The sequence below is a fragment of the Eucalyptus grandis genome, chromosome 11, assembly GCF_016545825.1.
Source record: "Eucalyptus grandis isolate ANBG69807.140 chromosome 11, ASM1654582v1, whole genome shotgun sequence".
NCBI classification, from domain to species: domain Eukaryota; kingdom Viridiplantae; phylum Streptophyta; class Magnoliopsida; order Myrtales; family Myrtaceae; genus Eucalyptus; species Eucalyptus grandis.
In genome coordinates, this window is record NC_052622.1 from 33,449,115 (window position 1) to 33,465,101 (window position 15,987).

The 15,987-nt window shown below is 39.3% G+C and overlaps 2 protein-coding genes across 2 annotated transcripts; one reads left to right on the forward strand and one right to left on the reverse strand.

The window, feature by feature from the left end:
• The first annotated feature begins 350 nt into the window (after nucleotides 1-350).
• Nucleotides 351-4,518, forward strand: LOC104426152 (nuclear transcription factor Y subunit C-1). The gene is given in 4 exon segments (XM_039305509.1): nucleotides 351-640; nucleotides 643-1,138; nucleotides 3,543-3,709; nucleotides 4,221-4,518. Coding segments are annotated over 3 exon segments (711 nt in total). The 5' UTR covers nucleotides 351-441; the 3' UTR covers nucleotides 3,559-3,709; nucleotides 4,221-4,518.
• Nucleotides 4,519-6,328: 1,810 nt separating this feature from the next.
• On the reverse strand, nucleotides 6,329-7,847 carry LOC108956024 (xyloglucan endotransglucosylase/hydrolase protein 2). Its single transcript, XM_018864953.2, has 5 exons — nucleotides 7,732-7,847; nucleotides 7,441-7,649; nucleotides 7,194-7,294; nucleotides 6,835-7,025; nucleotides 6,329-6,707 (listed from the first exon to the last, which is right to left on the reverse strand). Exons 1-5 carry the CDS (start codon nucleotides 7,845-7,847, stop codon nucleotides 6,329-6,331), a joined length of 996 nt encoding a protein of 331 aa, XP_018720498.2.
• Between the last annotated feature and the right edge of the window lie 8,140 nt (nucleotides 7,848-15,987).

Genomic DNA, 15,987 nt, shown 5'->3' on the forward strand with positions numbered 1-15,987 from the left:
TCATAAAAACTCTAAACTTACTATATCCTTAACTTTTTTGTATAACAAAAAAATCCAAAACTTATATATACATAACAAATGTACCATCTATTTCAGTTTTATCTTCTTTTTTTTTTTTCTATAATAGTATTTGTGTTACAATGGACAAATTTAACACAAAAAAAACTCTAGATATTTATGTTTCAATAGGAATAGTGTGAGATTTTTGGGAAATATTCCTTACAAATATTCAAAGGTGGAGGAGAAGGGAAAACTAAACAAAATGAAAAAAGAACGAAGTGGGCCCCAGGCCGAGTCGGAGAATCAGCCTCCACCGCTGATTCGTTCCTTATCCCCCATCTCTCCCCTCCATCTCCATCTTCACAATCAAATCAAATCCCTCAAAAACTTAATTTTTTTTTTCCCAGAAAAATTCGAAAACCTCCACCACCACCACCATCGATGGACAACGCCCAGCAGCAACCCCAGCCCAACTCCTACCCGCCCCCTCCTCCGCCGCAGGCGGTGGCGTCGGGCGGCCCCGGAGCCCCGCCGGCGACGCCGTTCCACCACCTGCTGCAGCAGCAGCAGCAGCAGCTGCAGATGTTCTGGTCGATCCAGCGGCAGGAGATCGAGCAGGCGAACGACTTCAAGAACCACCAGCTCCCCTGGCCCGGATCAAGAAGATCATGAAGGCCGACGAGGACGTGCGCATGATCTCCGCCGAGGCCCCCGTCCTCTTCGCCAAGGCCTGCGAGCTCTTCATCCTGGAGCTCACCATCCGCTCCTGGCTCCACGCCGAGGAGAACAAGCGCCGCACCCTCCAGAAGAACGACATCGCCGCCGCCATCACCCGCACCGACATCTTCGACTTCCTCGTCGACATCGTCCCCCGCGACGAGCTCAAGGACGAGGCCGCGGGCCTCGGCGCCGCCGCCGCCATGGTCGGGCCGCCGGCGAGCGGGGTCCCCTACTATTACCCCCCGATGGGGCAGCCCGCCGCGCCGGGGATGATGATCGGGCGCCCCGCCCTCGACCCCGCCGGCGGAGTCTACGTGCAGCAGCCTCCTCCGCCGTCGCAGGCGTGGCAGAGCGTGTGGCAGACCGCCGCGCCCGACGACGGCGCCTACGGCAAGCCGGGGGATCTCGATGGCCCAGGGTATGTATCAAACGATCGCTATCTTGTGGCTTCAATTGTCTTTTTGCATGACTTTTCGCTTTTTCTTTTCCGTCTCGTTCAGTTTTCATCTGCTGGGTGGATGGTTTGAGGTGCTTGTGAATTGTGCTTGTCGTGGTATGATGATCGTGGACTGATCATAAGCTTCCCCAAGTTTGGATTTTGCGACCTAGGATTTTTTTATCGGTTGAATGCTACCTAGGATTTGATAGTGATGTTCTTGGTTGGGGGAAAAAAAGTCTTACCTTTTCAATCCAAGCAATAGCGTTTCGGTTTTATCCTGTAGAATTGCAGTCAACATTTGGACTAGTAGTTGTTTGTTTACCGAATAGTTTCTTTGGGGTGCTTGAATTGTTTCAGCTGAAAAGTGCTCAGCCATCCCTGAGATAGTGGCTTGAGCTCCTTCAAGCTTGACTATGCTGGAATTGCGCCTTTAGGAAAATCCATATCAATCTTCAGTATTAATCATCCATTAACCAGAAGATTTCAAACATACCCTAGCCTAAAAAGTGCATTTATTGCAAAGATTACGTTTCAAAAGGCAAGTGACACGACATTCAAGAAGAAAAACAACAATGCGAAGATTACATTTCAAAAGGCCAGTATGATTCTTGACCGGAAAAAAAAAAGGCCTGTATGATGCAATCCAGAATGAACGAGGCCTATGTCTTGTTGGGTGGACATGGGACTCGTTGCCATAAGCCAGTGAGTGAAGAGTTACTTAGATATTTAGGCCTTTGGCTCCATGCATTAGCTGATACTAGATTCTGGCTGTTAGATGATTTGAATGTTAGGAAATTGGAGGGACGTGGGAGACTGACGTCTTTTTTTTATAGAATATGACAAATGGCATTGCTTGCTCCAATGCAAAGCACTTCTTCAAGAGAGGTACCCAGCTTTCTACCAAACGATGTTATACTGTGTTCTAAGATTTGGAAAATTATTAGTTGTTCTTCTCATCCTATAACAGTCTGTGTTTAGTGAGGACCAAAGTGATAAAAATAGACATTTTGTCTGGCTACTTAACTGTAAACAGATTAATGTCAGAAACGATAAGAAAAGCACTTCAATTTTTTTCTTTTTCCCATTCTAGCGCTTCAACTTAGTTCATCAATAAAGGAGGGGTGTTCATTATGTTGTCACTGCTTTGCTACTTTGGTAAATAGTGTCGGTCACTGGCAACAAAGATCAGTTGGCGAGTGTATCTGCATATTATGCGCAACTCTTGGTTGAATATTCTCCTTCATCTTCCACTGTTTTTTCTTCTCCTTGCCCATCTTTGATGCAGAAAATTATTCTTACACGAATATTTCTTCTTAGATATGTGTACCATTAGGGGAAAGCAAACCACCAAGTGATAGGGAGAATCAAAGGGGGAGGGAGAAAGAGGTCTGAGAGCTTTGATGCAGCTGAGAACCTAGGAATGAACTGTTTTAAATTAATTGACTGACATTATGGCAGGCATCTATAACTCTTCATAGTTTAATATGATAAATGAATAGTCAAAACCATTGGACTGATGATGTTTACCTATGGTTCAAATGTTTTGAGAGAAATACAAAAAAGTCAGTACTTTGATGATTCTGTCAGCTGCTTGGGGCTGGGTGTTACTGGGTCTATCCGAACCTACAGGGAATCCAAGCTAACTCCAACTCCATAATCATCAATAGTGGCCAATAGCTTAGAAGCTTGTAAGTCTATCCACTGACTTGCCTTCCCAGTCTTTCAACGTACATGTACAAGCTTTGCTTTCTGTATGATAGTTTATAATCTTTGCCATGGTAGATCTTTACCAATTATTAAAAGATAGGACGATTGAAGTAGCTCACGTGTAACTTAATCCACTTGCTCTTAGCCTTCCTAGTTAACAGCACAGTAAAAGTAACTACTTTCTGTAAAGCTAACACAATCAATATAAGTGACTTTCTTGGCCGGAAAGTATAGGTGCTTAAAGAAAGCCCCTCTGGGAGAGATAGGATATATGGCAGACTGTCTACTACCAATGCATGACTATGGCTTTAATTGACTAAAATTCTGTTGAGAAGTGACTCTGCCATTATTTGACGCACAGTGTGAGAATATCAATTTTCTCGACACCTGTTAAGTGAGAGATCTTTACTTCTCCCTTTTCAGGTCAGGTGATTGAAATGTATTGATATGCTCAAGGACAGATATCTTTGATAGTATACCTAGTTAGACTGACTGTTCACTTTTTTCTGTTTGATGAATGAATTCGTCTAAGGCTTCAGAAACTCACAATGATAGAGAATGCCATTTCATATTTACCCCAATATCCTTTTTCTCTTGAATTTAACTTCATGGTGAATCTTCTTTGTGAATGTAATTTGTTCATAATAGATGATCCTCCAATTTCAATGTTTGTCAGGGTAGTGAGAGTTTAATTGCCAGTTCAAACATTGCATTAGCCTTAAATGTTGAAAGGGAGATGAGTGCTCCTTTAAGTGGATTGTAAAGCCTCAGTATAAGCTCGACCATATGGCTGCTGACTTACTTTGCCCATTTACGGACTATGAAGTTAACTGTGGGACTCGGGTATTTTCTAGTGCCTTGTTGGTGTTAAGAATTTTGCTTTTTGCAGTAAAAGGTGTTGGTAGTGGTACCAAGTCATGAGTTATTTCTTAGAAGTCATTACTATGAGTTTTTTTATTTTTATTTGTGTGATTTAAGTTTTGGTTTTAAGTGTAGTGGGAGGTTGTTCATATGATATTTGGCTTCACGTTGACTCTTGTGACTTGTACTGGCTCTAACTTTCTCCTTATCTTTGTATGGATCTAAATAAATGCTTGCGAAGATAATGCTTGGAAAAGTAGCACTTTCATTAGTATTGCTCTATTCACAAAATGATAACAAGTAGTCCTGTTGCATGTCATTGATAGGGAGTCAAGTTTTTTAATAGCTTGGCTATATTGTTTTGGAGCTTTGGGGAATATAGTCTAAGGATGCCTTTCCATGGGTTTTCTTAATGTTTGCAGTTGTCTATTTTATAAATGCTTTTGTTATGCAATTGTTGATTGATCATTTTCATTGATTTTAAACTTGCAAGGTATTGACTCTGAATCTTCTTGGTGACGCACAATTGAAGCAAGCAGACTGATATTAAGGACTTAACATTAGAATTTTATCTGATGTGGCAAAGGGTTAATGAGCTTTGCTGATGTTAACTGAACTCTTTATCCGCCCCTGCAACTGTTAATTATAGTGTGTTTGGGCAGTGTTTGTTAGCAAATGTATCGACTTCCACCAAAAACTTGTGAGAAACAAACTATATTGAGTGCAGCAACAGAATTGCTACTATAACTCAGATAACTCTATGTGAAGTTGACCTATGATTATGCTCGCAACCGTGGATGTAGTCTCTTGTATGACTTTGCTCCTTGAAGTACTTGTTTCAGGGGGACAGCATATGCACTCACTAGTCACTACCACTGATGCTTACAGTTCTTTGTTTGTTAGTTAGTTTTTTTTTTTTTTTTTTTTGGGGGGGGGGGAGAGGATGGGGAATGGACGAATCGTGAATTAATTTCGCGAGTCTTTATTATTTTCCTTTTACGGAAGCCGCGACGAAGTCTCTAGGGCGAGGATCAAATGGCATTGTGTTAAGTTTTGGCGTTGGAAGGGTGGTTGGGATAACTCTTCCCATTCCCACTATGGATAACCACATTAGATAAAGTGCAATTTAGAACCGACCATGCAAATATGAGAGAAGAAGAGAGAACTGCACTATTGTTCTATTCACAAAATGATAACAATAAGTCTCCGATGGGAGTTCCCGACCATTAAAAATTAGTAGGTGGCTTATGGAATTACTCAAATTCCTTTGGGTGATTGGCATTGGGGAAAGTAGTCGTATCACATGCGCTTAGGGTTTCACTTCCCCTTCACGATCGCCGTGCATTCCTGAGATTGTAGTAGAATCATTGAAAGCTTCATAGACAACGTTTAGAGAGTTTGATTTCCAAAAAAGTCTTAAATCCATTGTTTTGGTATTAATTTAGTTCTAAATTTTTTTAATAATATCAATTTAATTGTAAATCTTTTGATTTAATGTTAATTTAGTTTTAAACTTTTTGATTTGGTGTTAATTTTTAACGTGGATACTAGCCGGCTTAGTGACACCATTGACACTCACGTGGACAATAATAATATTTTGATTTTTTAAAATTTTTTTCTGATTTTTTTATTTTTGTTTTTTCTCCCTTCCTATTGAGTGGGTTGATTATGTTATGATTTATTTTTCAATTTGGCCAATTTAGTGTTCAATTTTTTGACAGTTTGTCAATATAATCATTTTGGCCAATTTTAATTGAACTCACTAATGTAAAAGGTTGTCTAATATGATTTGGCTAGCGTTGATATAAAATATTTTTGCAATTTCTTTTGAATTTTCTGATATTTCCTTTTTTTTTTTTTATTTTTTCTTTATTTCAATATTTGCTTCCACCGGTCATCAAATTCAGAAAATTTAAAGATAGTAGGTGTTGATTGAATTATCACATTAGCGATTTCTACCTAAAATTAGTTGAAAAAGTTTAAGATGCCAATAAGTTTATGACTTTTCGGCCATTTCTTCCCTAAACTAGCAAATGGGCGAGAAATTCATTCAAGTTGCTATTAGCGTTGTCATTGGGGAGGTGGCTGAGGATACCGGGTCCGCTCGCTACAATTGTCGTGAGCCTGTGGTATGGTCCGAAGCATAGCATTCTTGGATGGATGGGCTTGGGCCGGAGAGATCAATTGGACTCGAGGCCCCATTCACGGCCCAATTTGAGAAGAGAGATATCAAAAAAAGAAAAAAAAAAAAAAGAAAAGAAAAGAAAAAGATACGACTAAGATAGGCAAGGGAAGAATTAGAGAAAAGAGATGTCAAAACTCAGTAATTGGAGAATTTTAACTTGAACATCGAGGACATCCATGTACGTAGACATTCAAACGCCGTGCATGGCAAGGTCTCTTAGAATCATTGAATGACGAAAGAGCAGTGCTTACGTGACACAAGATCGAGCAACTCGAGGAAACATATAGCCGGTTCAAGTTTCTTTTTTCTCAATTAGGAACTGCATTTTTATTTATAAAGAAACTCACGAAAATAATAACTATAAATCTCGGGAGTGCCCGAAACTCTCAAAATCTGCAATTGGCTAATGAATTTACTCAAATTTTTATCTGTACTTGGCATTCGGGAGGAGGCTGAGCATATCTAGTCTTATCCGTACAATAGTCGTAATGCAAGTAGTGTCTCCTGGCAATTTGGTATTGCGCTACTTGCTCTGCGTTTAGATCCTGAATTCGCGCCCAGGCATCGCCGCCAGTATAGTTGCATATTCTTGGATTCGAAACGTTGGACACGATGCACGCGTCGAGGTCGAAGCCTTGGTATTGGGCTTTAAATGGGCCCTTGGACCAATTGACCTTCCCGGCCCACCCTTCGGCGGCCCATATCGTCGCTTCCACTTTCATCCCTTGCGTTGGGTAGCTCGTCTTGTTCCCCAAGTTCTTGAACACTCTGATCGGTATGTCGTCCACGAAAAACCTGCCATGACAACAAATATCAATATGGATTTGCGACGCCGCGTAGGGATTATATGTCTTCATCTTCTTATGGTTAACCATTATCAAATAGATGTTTCTCCTTTCAAACAAACATGAGAGAGACTTACACTACTTGGTATTGATTCCAAAGAATCGTATAGGAATGGAAATCGGTAGACGGATCAAACCAGAGACGAAATTTTTGCTCCCGGCCTCCAACTCCTTTTGTGAATACGTTTGTACTCAAATCAAAAGGTGGCCCGTTGCTACCAATGAACTCAAAATCAATCTCATCGTGATGGGCTTCCTTTGAAGTTAGCTACAAGCCGAATTTCAAAAGCGTCACTCATCGAAGTCCCCGGGAAAAATACAATTATGGTAATAATAAACATGGGTAGCTCGACTCCTATGGATATGTTATGGCTTAGATAATGCGCGTAGTAGATGTATTCAAGAGGCCCCTGATGAAAAGCAAAACTTCACTCACATAGAAGGTGGTAACAACTCCTTGTGATTTATTTTCTGGAATTTTGACCTTCATGTTAAATAATCCAGATAGAAGATGTGATTTAGATTCAAAGCCAGACCCTAAAAACATTTGAGCTTGAATGAGAAATACAACTTAAAGACATTGCTGAGAAAAAGAAAAAAAAAAGGAAATTAGATAAGTGAGATCTACCATAAAATGATGAGGCATAACTAAAATGAAACAAATCACCGAGTATCATGATCACCTGATCTATTATCCAATTTAAGTTGGACTCTTGTCCCGCTGTCGAGGCTAGTAAAATGACTTTTTCCCCAAGTGATGTTGTAGTACTGAGAGAAGGGAACTAGTCTTCTTCCACTTGCAAATAACATATTCACCATCGCAAAGCCAAGGAAGCCCGAAAACAGATAAGATTCCATGGATTCTCTTTCAAACTTGAGTTTCACTAAGCCCCTGTGTTTATTTTCACCAACTCATAAATCGGATACTTTATACAGAAATATATTCAAAGCCTATATGTACTAATGTCACATACGAGAACATGGAACGCAATTTAAGAAGCATTACGAAGTCGATATACTGCTCAACGTTGCTTGTAACAGATGCCTTGTGAATGGCGTTATTCTTCAGGGGAATGTAGAAATTTTGCATTTGCGTTTCCTCTCCTGTGGCATGTAAACCTAATTTGCATTCATTTGGTCAATTTTACTTGCCATCAACTCAAAAAACAATCTGCATGCATCAATCATAACCATGAAAGAGCAACGGGAAACTGCTGTTCAACGACATGCAATGGTCACGAGATCGAAGGAAATCATCGTGCAAATAGTCTTGCTAATCGAAATGATAAAAAGAAATATAGTTGCAAATAGAGCCAGTACAGATGAATAAGCTTACGGCGATAAAATAAACCCTCAAATGAAAGATATCACAAGATTGGAGGTTGACATTTGTTTTTACACATGATTACTCGTAATATATAGGCGACCGAAGATGAGTGATCGATTAAGTCCGTTGTCAATCTTTCAAAACCAGATCAGACCTTTCCAAAAAATACTTCGAAATCCACAATTACAGAGTTCTTTGCTAAAAAAACTCATATAGTTATCGGGCAACTTTTTTTTTTCCCCAAGAAGAGAGGGGCAAAACCATAACGTTACATTGTTAGTCTCCTAATGAAACTCGATCTGGTTTGATCTCCCATTGACAACAAAAGTAAATCTCTCTGTTCCCTACTTAATGCTAGAGTATCATTCACATTATAGGATATAAATGCCTAATTCACATAAGATTCCTTTCCAAAAATTATGTATGATTTTGACTTCTTGAAAATATTTTAATGGTTCCCTATTCTGCAAAAGTAGAATGTCAAGAGTGTCATTTACGATATAGACATGATAAAATTATCAAAGGATTGAGTTATTAACAAAATTGAAATTATATTTCAATTGAATTCTAATTTAAGAAAATAAAAATAAAAAAATAAAATTTAATTAATCAATTTATATACATTTTAACTATTTTATAATAAACAATCAATCAGATATTTTCTCCTTAATAGTTCATTTTATAATGATATGTATGATTTTAACATATCGGAAAAAACTCTAAGAGTTTCTCAATCTCAAAAAGGAGTGTCCGATTTGTCAATAAATCTGCACATGAGTTTCCTTCCTTAAAAGTATTAAATATTTTGACTAATACTTTGATAGTTTCCAATTGGAGAAAAGAGAACATCAAAGGATTGACCTGCCCAATTTGCTATTCAATTTGTACATTTATTTTCCTTCCCAAAAGGTATGTGCAACTTTGATCTGTTGGAGATACTCTTAACGCTTCCACAATTTGAAAAAGGAGAATGTTAGTAAAATTGAGAGAGAGAGAGAGAGAGAGAGTTAATTTCTGGAGAAGGGAAAGGGCTGCTTGCGAATGCACCTTCACAGTAAGTTTGTGGATGCCCAATGAGATGGCCATTTTAAGACCCAAATAAATACTCTAAAGTTCTGCTTTAAGTGGGGAGCAACACTCCTATAGTTTGCGTAAACCCAGCTAGCTGATTGCCTAATTCATTACGAAAGAGCTTACCTACTAAAGTTGAACCTGAATTGCCTTTAGAGGCCCCTTCGAAATTGAGTTTAACCCAACATCCAACTTATAAACTCATCTCGTTTCTCCCTTTGAGAAGACAATCTGTTTTCAGCCATACAAGCCAAAGGACATCTTTTAACTTATCCCAAAATCATACCCATAGGCAATGTCGGGACAAGAAAAGTCTGCATGGAGTATCTCTTGTTCGTCCAATTCCAAAAATGCCAACAAGTTCCATAAAAAACTAGTGGCTAGTCAGTTTCTCTTACGAAAGTTGCTGAAGGCCAACAGCATGTGTAGATTACGGGTAGAGAATTCCCCTTTTAAGCTTGCTAGCGAAGTCTTTTGTCAAATAGCCTTTACATACTCACAATCCCTAAGCACGTGTAAAATTGTTTCAAAGGATTGTGGACAAGAAGCTCAAGAGGGATCTGTAGTGATTTTACGTTGGAACCTTTCATAATTAGTAAGTAGGCAACGATGAGAAACCGGCCATACAAAGCTCCTAATTCTTTGCGGCCCTTCCCATTTTCATATAAAACTACAGAGTTTATCAATGACAATTCATATCTCGGTAAAATCGACTCGTAAGCTTCTTTGACAGTGAAAGAATCACTACTGTTGCTGCCCCAAACTAATAAATCACCACCACGGCCTAAAGGTGGGAGTATGGATTGAATTCGCATTAAAATTGATCGAGGCAAAACACCTGCTAGACTTGTAAGACTCCATTGATTTTTACAAAAAAAATCAAGAATAAGGCAGTCGAGTCTAGAATTGTAGCAGATGGCAAAATCCGGTAAAGACTTTTACAATTGATTAATTTGGGCATGTAAGAATGGAGTGAGAGTGCGTTTGATCGGTTTTTGGGGAAAGCTTTTAAGAAAATACAAAGGCATGGGGTTTAGTGAAATATAAATATTGTTTGGTAAACAATAATTAAGAAGTGCCTTAGGAAGTAACTTTGGAGAAAATGTTACTGGGTAAATATATATTTGGAAAAGTCCTTTGGTGTGATCAATTTAAGTTTTTTTTTTTTTTTTTTTAAATTCTATTTGGTAAACATATATTTGCCTTTAGGAGTCTCTATAATCCTTACCTCATCTCCTATTTGATTATGTTATTGTTAAGGAAATTCATACAATATTTACTCATTGGTTTGGTCAATTCCAAAGTTGTCATCGCTTTTTTAGAATTATTATTTTCATTTAATTTTTTCGATGACAACAAAGAGCATCGTCAATCACAATAAATATGAGTACTACCAATACAGCAGCAACTTCAGCTCACAAGACAATGAAGCACGTAAGTCTTTTCCTCCTTTCCGCTTATCGAGTTTGATTTCAAAAGGACATGAGATTGCACTCAGAGAAGACCATAACTTTGGCCAATCATGCGGCCGTCGACAAAATGACTATCCAGTGAAACATGGGAAACCGCAGTCGAACGTATTGAGTTCGTTCAAAATGGTCCACCGCTAGCGCTTGATACTTCTTCCCTATCCTTGCATTTTCACAGCGAGCCAGCAAAGACACCGCACTCGTGCTCGCCATTCTCGCAGTCGCTTCTATCGTGCCGGATTCGGCTCTTCTGCTTCTCAAAGAAGAAAGCACCCCGGGGGGGAAGGGAGAGGCTGAACATATATTCTTTTCCTGTTGAGGAGAGTTGTAGGGAAGCTAGAAACGAGAACGATAGGAATCTCCCATCCCCTCACAAAAGCTACCAACCATGCTGAACCACCTATCCATGGAAGAACGACCGTTCGACTTTACACTTTTCCCTTTAATATAGAACTGACCCTGCAAGTATGAGAAAAGAAGAGACAGCTGCACTATTAATTTATGAACAAACTCTGAAAATAATAACAGTTATTATCGCTAAAGGGAGTCCCCGAAGCGCTCCAAGTCAGCACTTGGATTATGAATTTACTCAAATTCCTATCGGTGCTTGGCATTCAGGAGGAGGCTGAGGATTGTTGATGCTGATCAAAGCAGCAAAGAAGCAGAAATGCCAGAACTATAGATATCGAGGAAGAAAGAAGAAAAACAGAGGAAACAGAGAGAATAGAGCATAAAAACTGCCTTCTACAGTTCTCAGTAAAAAGTCAAGTACAAAACACGACTTAAACCAAAAAAAAATAACTGCACACACACGTTCAGCTTGTAACTGCACCCGAACAAGTACTTAACTTCCTAAATAACACAACAACAACTGCATAACATAATTGACTAAGTAAGAAAATAAACTAAAACAATATAAAACAGAACAGAGAAGCTTTAGTCTAAAAACAGCAGCACGAGACATAAAAATCCAACAAACTCCTCCTTGGATCAGTGAGCTGCTGCATACTCCAATTTTCTTTCTCAATGCTTCAAATCTTCCAGCTTGAAGTGGTTTAGTAAAAATATCAGCAAGTTGATCTTCAGATCTGCAATAAACCAGCATGACCTCACCATTTTGTTGCACCTCACGTAGAAAGAAGAACTTGACCTTGAAATGCTTAGTTTTGCCATGAAAAACTGGGTTCTGAGATATTGCAATTGCAGCTTGGTTATCCACATTGATCTTGATACATTTATTGGAGTTCAGCCAAAGATCTTTCATTATCTTCTTTAGCCATAAGGCTTGATTTGCAGCTGCAGTAGCAGCTATAAACTCTGCTTCTGCAGTAGATTGAGCTACAATTTCTTGCTTTTTAGAACACCAAGTGAAACAAGCTGATCCTAAACTGAAACAAGCCCATATGTACTCTTCATATCATCCATTGAGCCAGCCCAATCACTATCAGAATAACCATGTAGATTGAATTCTTGACTCCTTCGAAACTTCACTCCAAAAAACATGGTTCCTTTCAAATACCTTAAAATCCTTTTAGCTGCAATCAAATGAAGCTGACTTGGATCACTCATAAATCTGGACAGAACACTTACAGCAAATAGAATGTCCTGGTCCGTTGCTGTGAGGTACATGAGACAACCTATTAGACTTCGTACATCGAGACATCCACCTTCGTTCTATCACTCTTTCGCAACTTTCTCTTTTGCTGCCATAGGTGTACCGACACTTGACATTCTTCCATCCGAAACTTCTTCAAAATTTCCTTTAAGTACTTCCTCGACAAATGAAGATTTCATAAGGACTTTGCTTGATTTCCAGACCTAAGAAGTAAGCCATTTTTCCTAAGTCTGTCATCTCAAAACCAGCAAATAAGCCTTGCTTAACATTTTCTATCAGCTGAACATCATTTCCTGTTACCAAAAGATCATCCACATATAGAGACAAAACTACCACACTATGATTCACTTTCTTAATATAAAGAGTGAACTCACTCAAGCTCCTTTTAAAACCTAAATCCAAGTAGATATCGATCAATTTTTCCATACCGAGGCTCTTGGAGCTTGCTTGATCCATATAAAGCTTTGTGCAATTTGTATACACTCTCTTCTTGCCCTTTAACACAGAACCCTTCGGGTTGTTCAATAAAAATTTCCTCTTCAAGCTCACCATTTAGAAATGCAGACTTGACATCAAGCTGAAAAATAGTCCAACCCTTCTCTACCGCAACAACTAACAGAGTCTTACGTGTCCAGCCTTGCAACCGGAGCAAAAGTTTCAGAATAGTCTACTCCCCATACCCGAGCATAGCCTTTCACAACCAGCCTTGCTTTATACTTGTTAATGAGCCATCAGATTGAGTTTTGTCCTAAAGACCCACTTAACTCCAATTACATTCTTATTTAATGGCCCGTCTACCAATTCCCAAGTCTGATTTTTTTAATCATTGTCATCTCCTCCCGCATTGCCGCAAACCACTTCGATCTTCCTTGGCTTCAGCAAAATTTGATGGTTCGAGCACGCCACATTACTCCTTTCATAGATATCAGCAAGTGACCTTGTGCCTCTTACGGAGTTCATCATCTATATTTTCTTCCATTTCCCCGTAATTTCATTAGTCTCCACATCAGTTTCAGGTTGTCTTTCAAAGTGCTTCAATTCAGTGTTCCTTCCATTTAACCAATTCCATTCATCTTCCTCTAAGAACATAACATCTCTGCTCACGTAATCTTCCTTGTCTTTGGATAGAAAATTCTGTAAGCCTTTGATTGAGAGCTATATCCAACAAAAATTCCAATCTCAGCCTTTTTATCAAGCTTATCCCTTTTGACATCGGGAATATGAGTATAACACAAACTTCCAAAACCTTCAAATTTTTCACGAAGGTTTAGTGTCTTGCCGACCCTCGAGAGGTGTTAGTTTCTCTAAAGCTTTTGTAGGTAATCTATTTAAAAGAAATACAGCAAAGTGTTGGCTGCCTCAGCCCAAAAACTTTTAGGCAAATTCTTTTCCCTGCATCAAACATCGGCCATCTCCATAATGCTTCTATTTTTCCTCTCACTAACCCCATTCTGTTGAGGTGAGTAAGGGGCTGTAAATTGCTGTACAATTCCAGCTTGCTCTCACCGCCTTGAATTTGTTAGCTGTATACCGATCCATTGTCCGACTCGAGAGCTTTGATTCTCTTCCCACTTTGATTTTCAACTAATGCTTTAAACTTCATAAATACATCAGCTACTTCGGTCTTAGCTTGCAGAAAATAGATCCAGCTCATTCTAGTCAGATCATCAGTAAAAGTAATAAAATACCTGCTTCCATTTAAAGAAGGTTCAGACATAGGTCCACACACATCAATGTGAACTAATTCCAGCTTTTGATATGTCTTCGAGACTCCTCCTTTGAAGGGAAATCTGGTTTGTTTGCCAAGAAGGCAGGTTCTGCATTGTGGAAGCTCTTCCTTCAAGCTTGGTAAATCATCTACAGGCCATTTCTCTGCATAACCAGCATACTCCTCCTATGAACATGCCCCAATCTTTTGTGCCACTGACTCTATATTCTCTTCTGTACACTTCAAAGCCATCTGCTGCATCTCATTTGGCTTGAACACAAAACTTTTATCCCTCATTTGAACTCTCAAGACTTCATTGCTGTCAGTATCTTTAATGAGACATTCCCTTCCTTCGAACTTCACTAAATAGCCCTTCTCCACTAACTGACCAACACTTAACAGATTCTGGTCAATGTTTGGCACAAAGAGGACATCCCTAATTAACTTCACCCCCTGGTTTCCTTTAACAGCAACTACACCTTTACCCTGAACTTCAATATGCTGTCCATTGCCAATTTTGACTTTGGACTTTACTGTTTTGTTTATGCTCTTGAATAGCTCTAAGTTGCTTGAGTCATGTGATTAGTACAACCACTATCTATCAGCCATGTACTATTTTCGACTGAATATTCACCAGCTGAAGCAACAAATAAGTGCTCTTCATCAACTTCACTCACCGCCACTTGTGCTTCTCCCGTTTGCCGATAGGCTTTCCCTTTGCAAATAGCTTCCATATGACCCAACTTGTGGCATCTTCTCGCACCTCGCATCGGCCTTTTCCAAAGCATCTAAAGGATCGATGGTTGGTTCCACCACGTCATTGACACGGCCTTTTATTATTTTTCCATTTGCTAGATCCACCAGCATTTCCTTCATTTGGTAAAAATTTCGAATCAGCAACATTTCCCTTAAACTGAATCCATTTCTTCCCTTTGCCTCCATCATTTTGCTTTACTTTGGCTTGAAATGCCCCCTCAACATGATCTTCTCTCCTCATTAGTCTTCTTTGCTCCCGTGCTCGCAAAGCATTCAACAACTTCTGCAAGTTTTATATCGCCCAAGTCCCTTGTGTTTTCCGAGAAGCTATAGTAGCTTCAAATTTTTCTGGAAGAGACACTAGGATCTTTGAACAAGCCTATCATCTCTCAAGTCAGTTCCCAAAACTCTGATTTTATTAGCTATTCCCACTAGCCTATCTGAGTATTCCTTCACTGACTCAGATTCCTTCATCTGCTGTCTCTCAAATTCTCTCAAGAGATTCAGCACCTTCATACCTCTTATCTTCTCATCTCCTTCATATTCTTCCTTCAAGAAATCCCATATGACCTTCGCAGTCACACTTCATAATTCTAGTGAAGATGGTAGGCGAGACTGTAAAGAGCATACAGGCAAGATTTTGCCTTGGCTTTCCTTGTGGTTCTCTCTTTATGAAGCTTGATTTGATTCATGGTCGGATTATTTGGAAGTGGAGCAACTTCATAATCATCCTCCACAGCTTCCCACAGATCATGACCCTCCAGAAATGCTTTCATTTTAACAGCCCATGCTTGATAATTCTTTCCAAAGAAATACCGGAGAAGCCATCATAGAAAAACCACTTGAACCTGTCTCCATCACCCTCTAACCTCTTTGCACTACAATACTTGCTTCACTTCCCAGTCCCTCAAGATCATTCGATGCTCTGATACCACTGTTGATGCTGATCAAAGCAGCAAAGAAGCAGAAATGCCAGAACTATAGATATCGAGGAAGAAAGAAGAAAAACAGAGGAAACAGAGAGAACAGAGCATAAAAACTGCCTTCTATAGTTCTCAGTAAAAAGTCAAGTACAAAACACGACTTAAACCAAAAAAAAATAACTGCACACACACGTTCAGCTTGTAACTGCACCCGAACAAGTACTTAACTTCCTAAATAACACAACAACAACTGCATAACATAATTGACTAAGTAAGAAAATAAACTAAAACAATATAAAACAGAACAGAGAAGGTTTAGTCTAAAAATAGCAGCACTGAGACATCAAAAGTCCAACAAGGA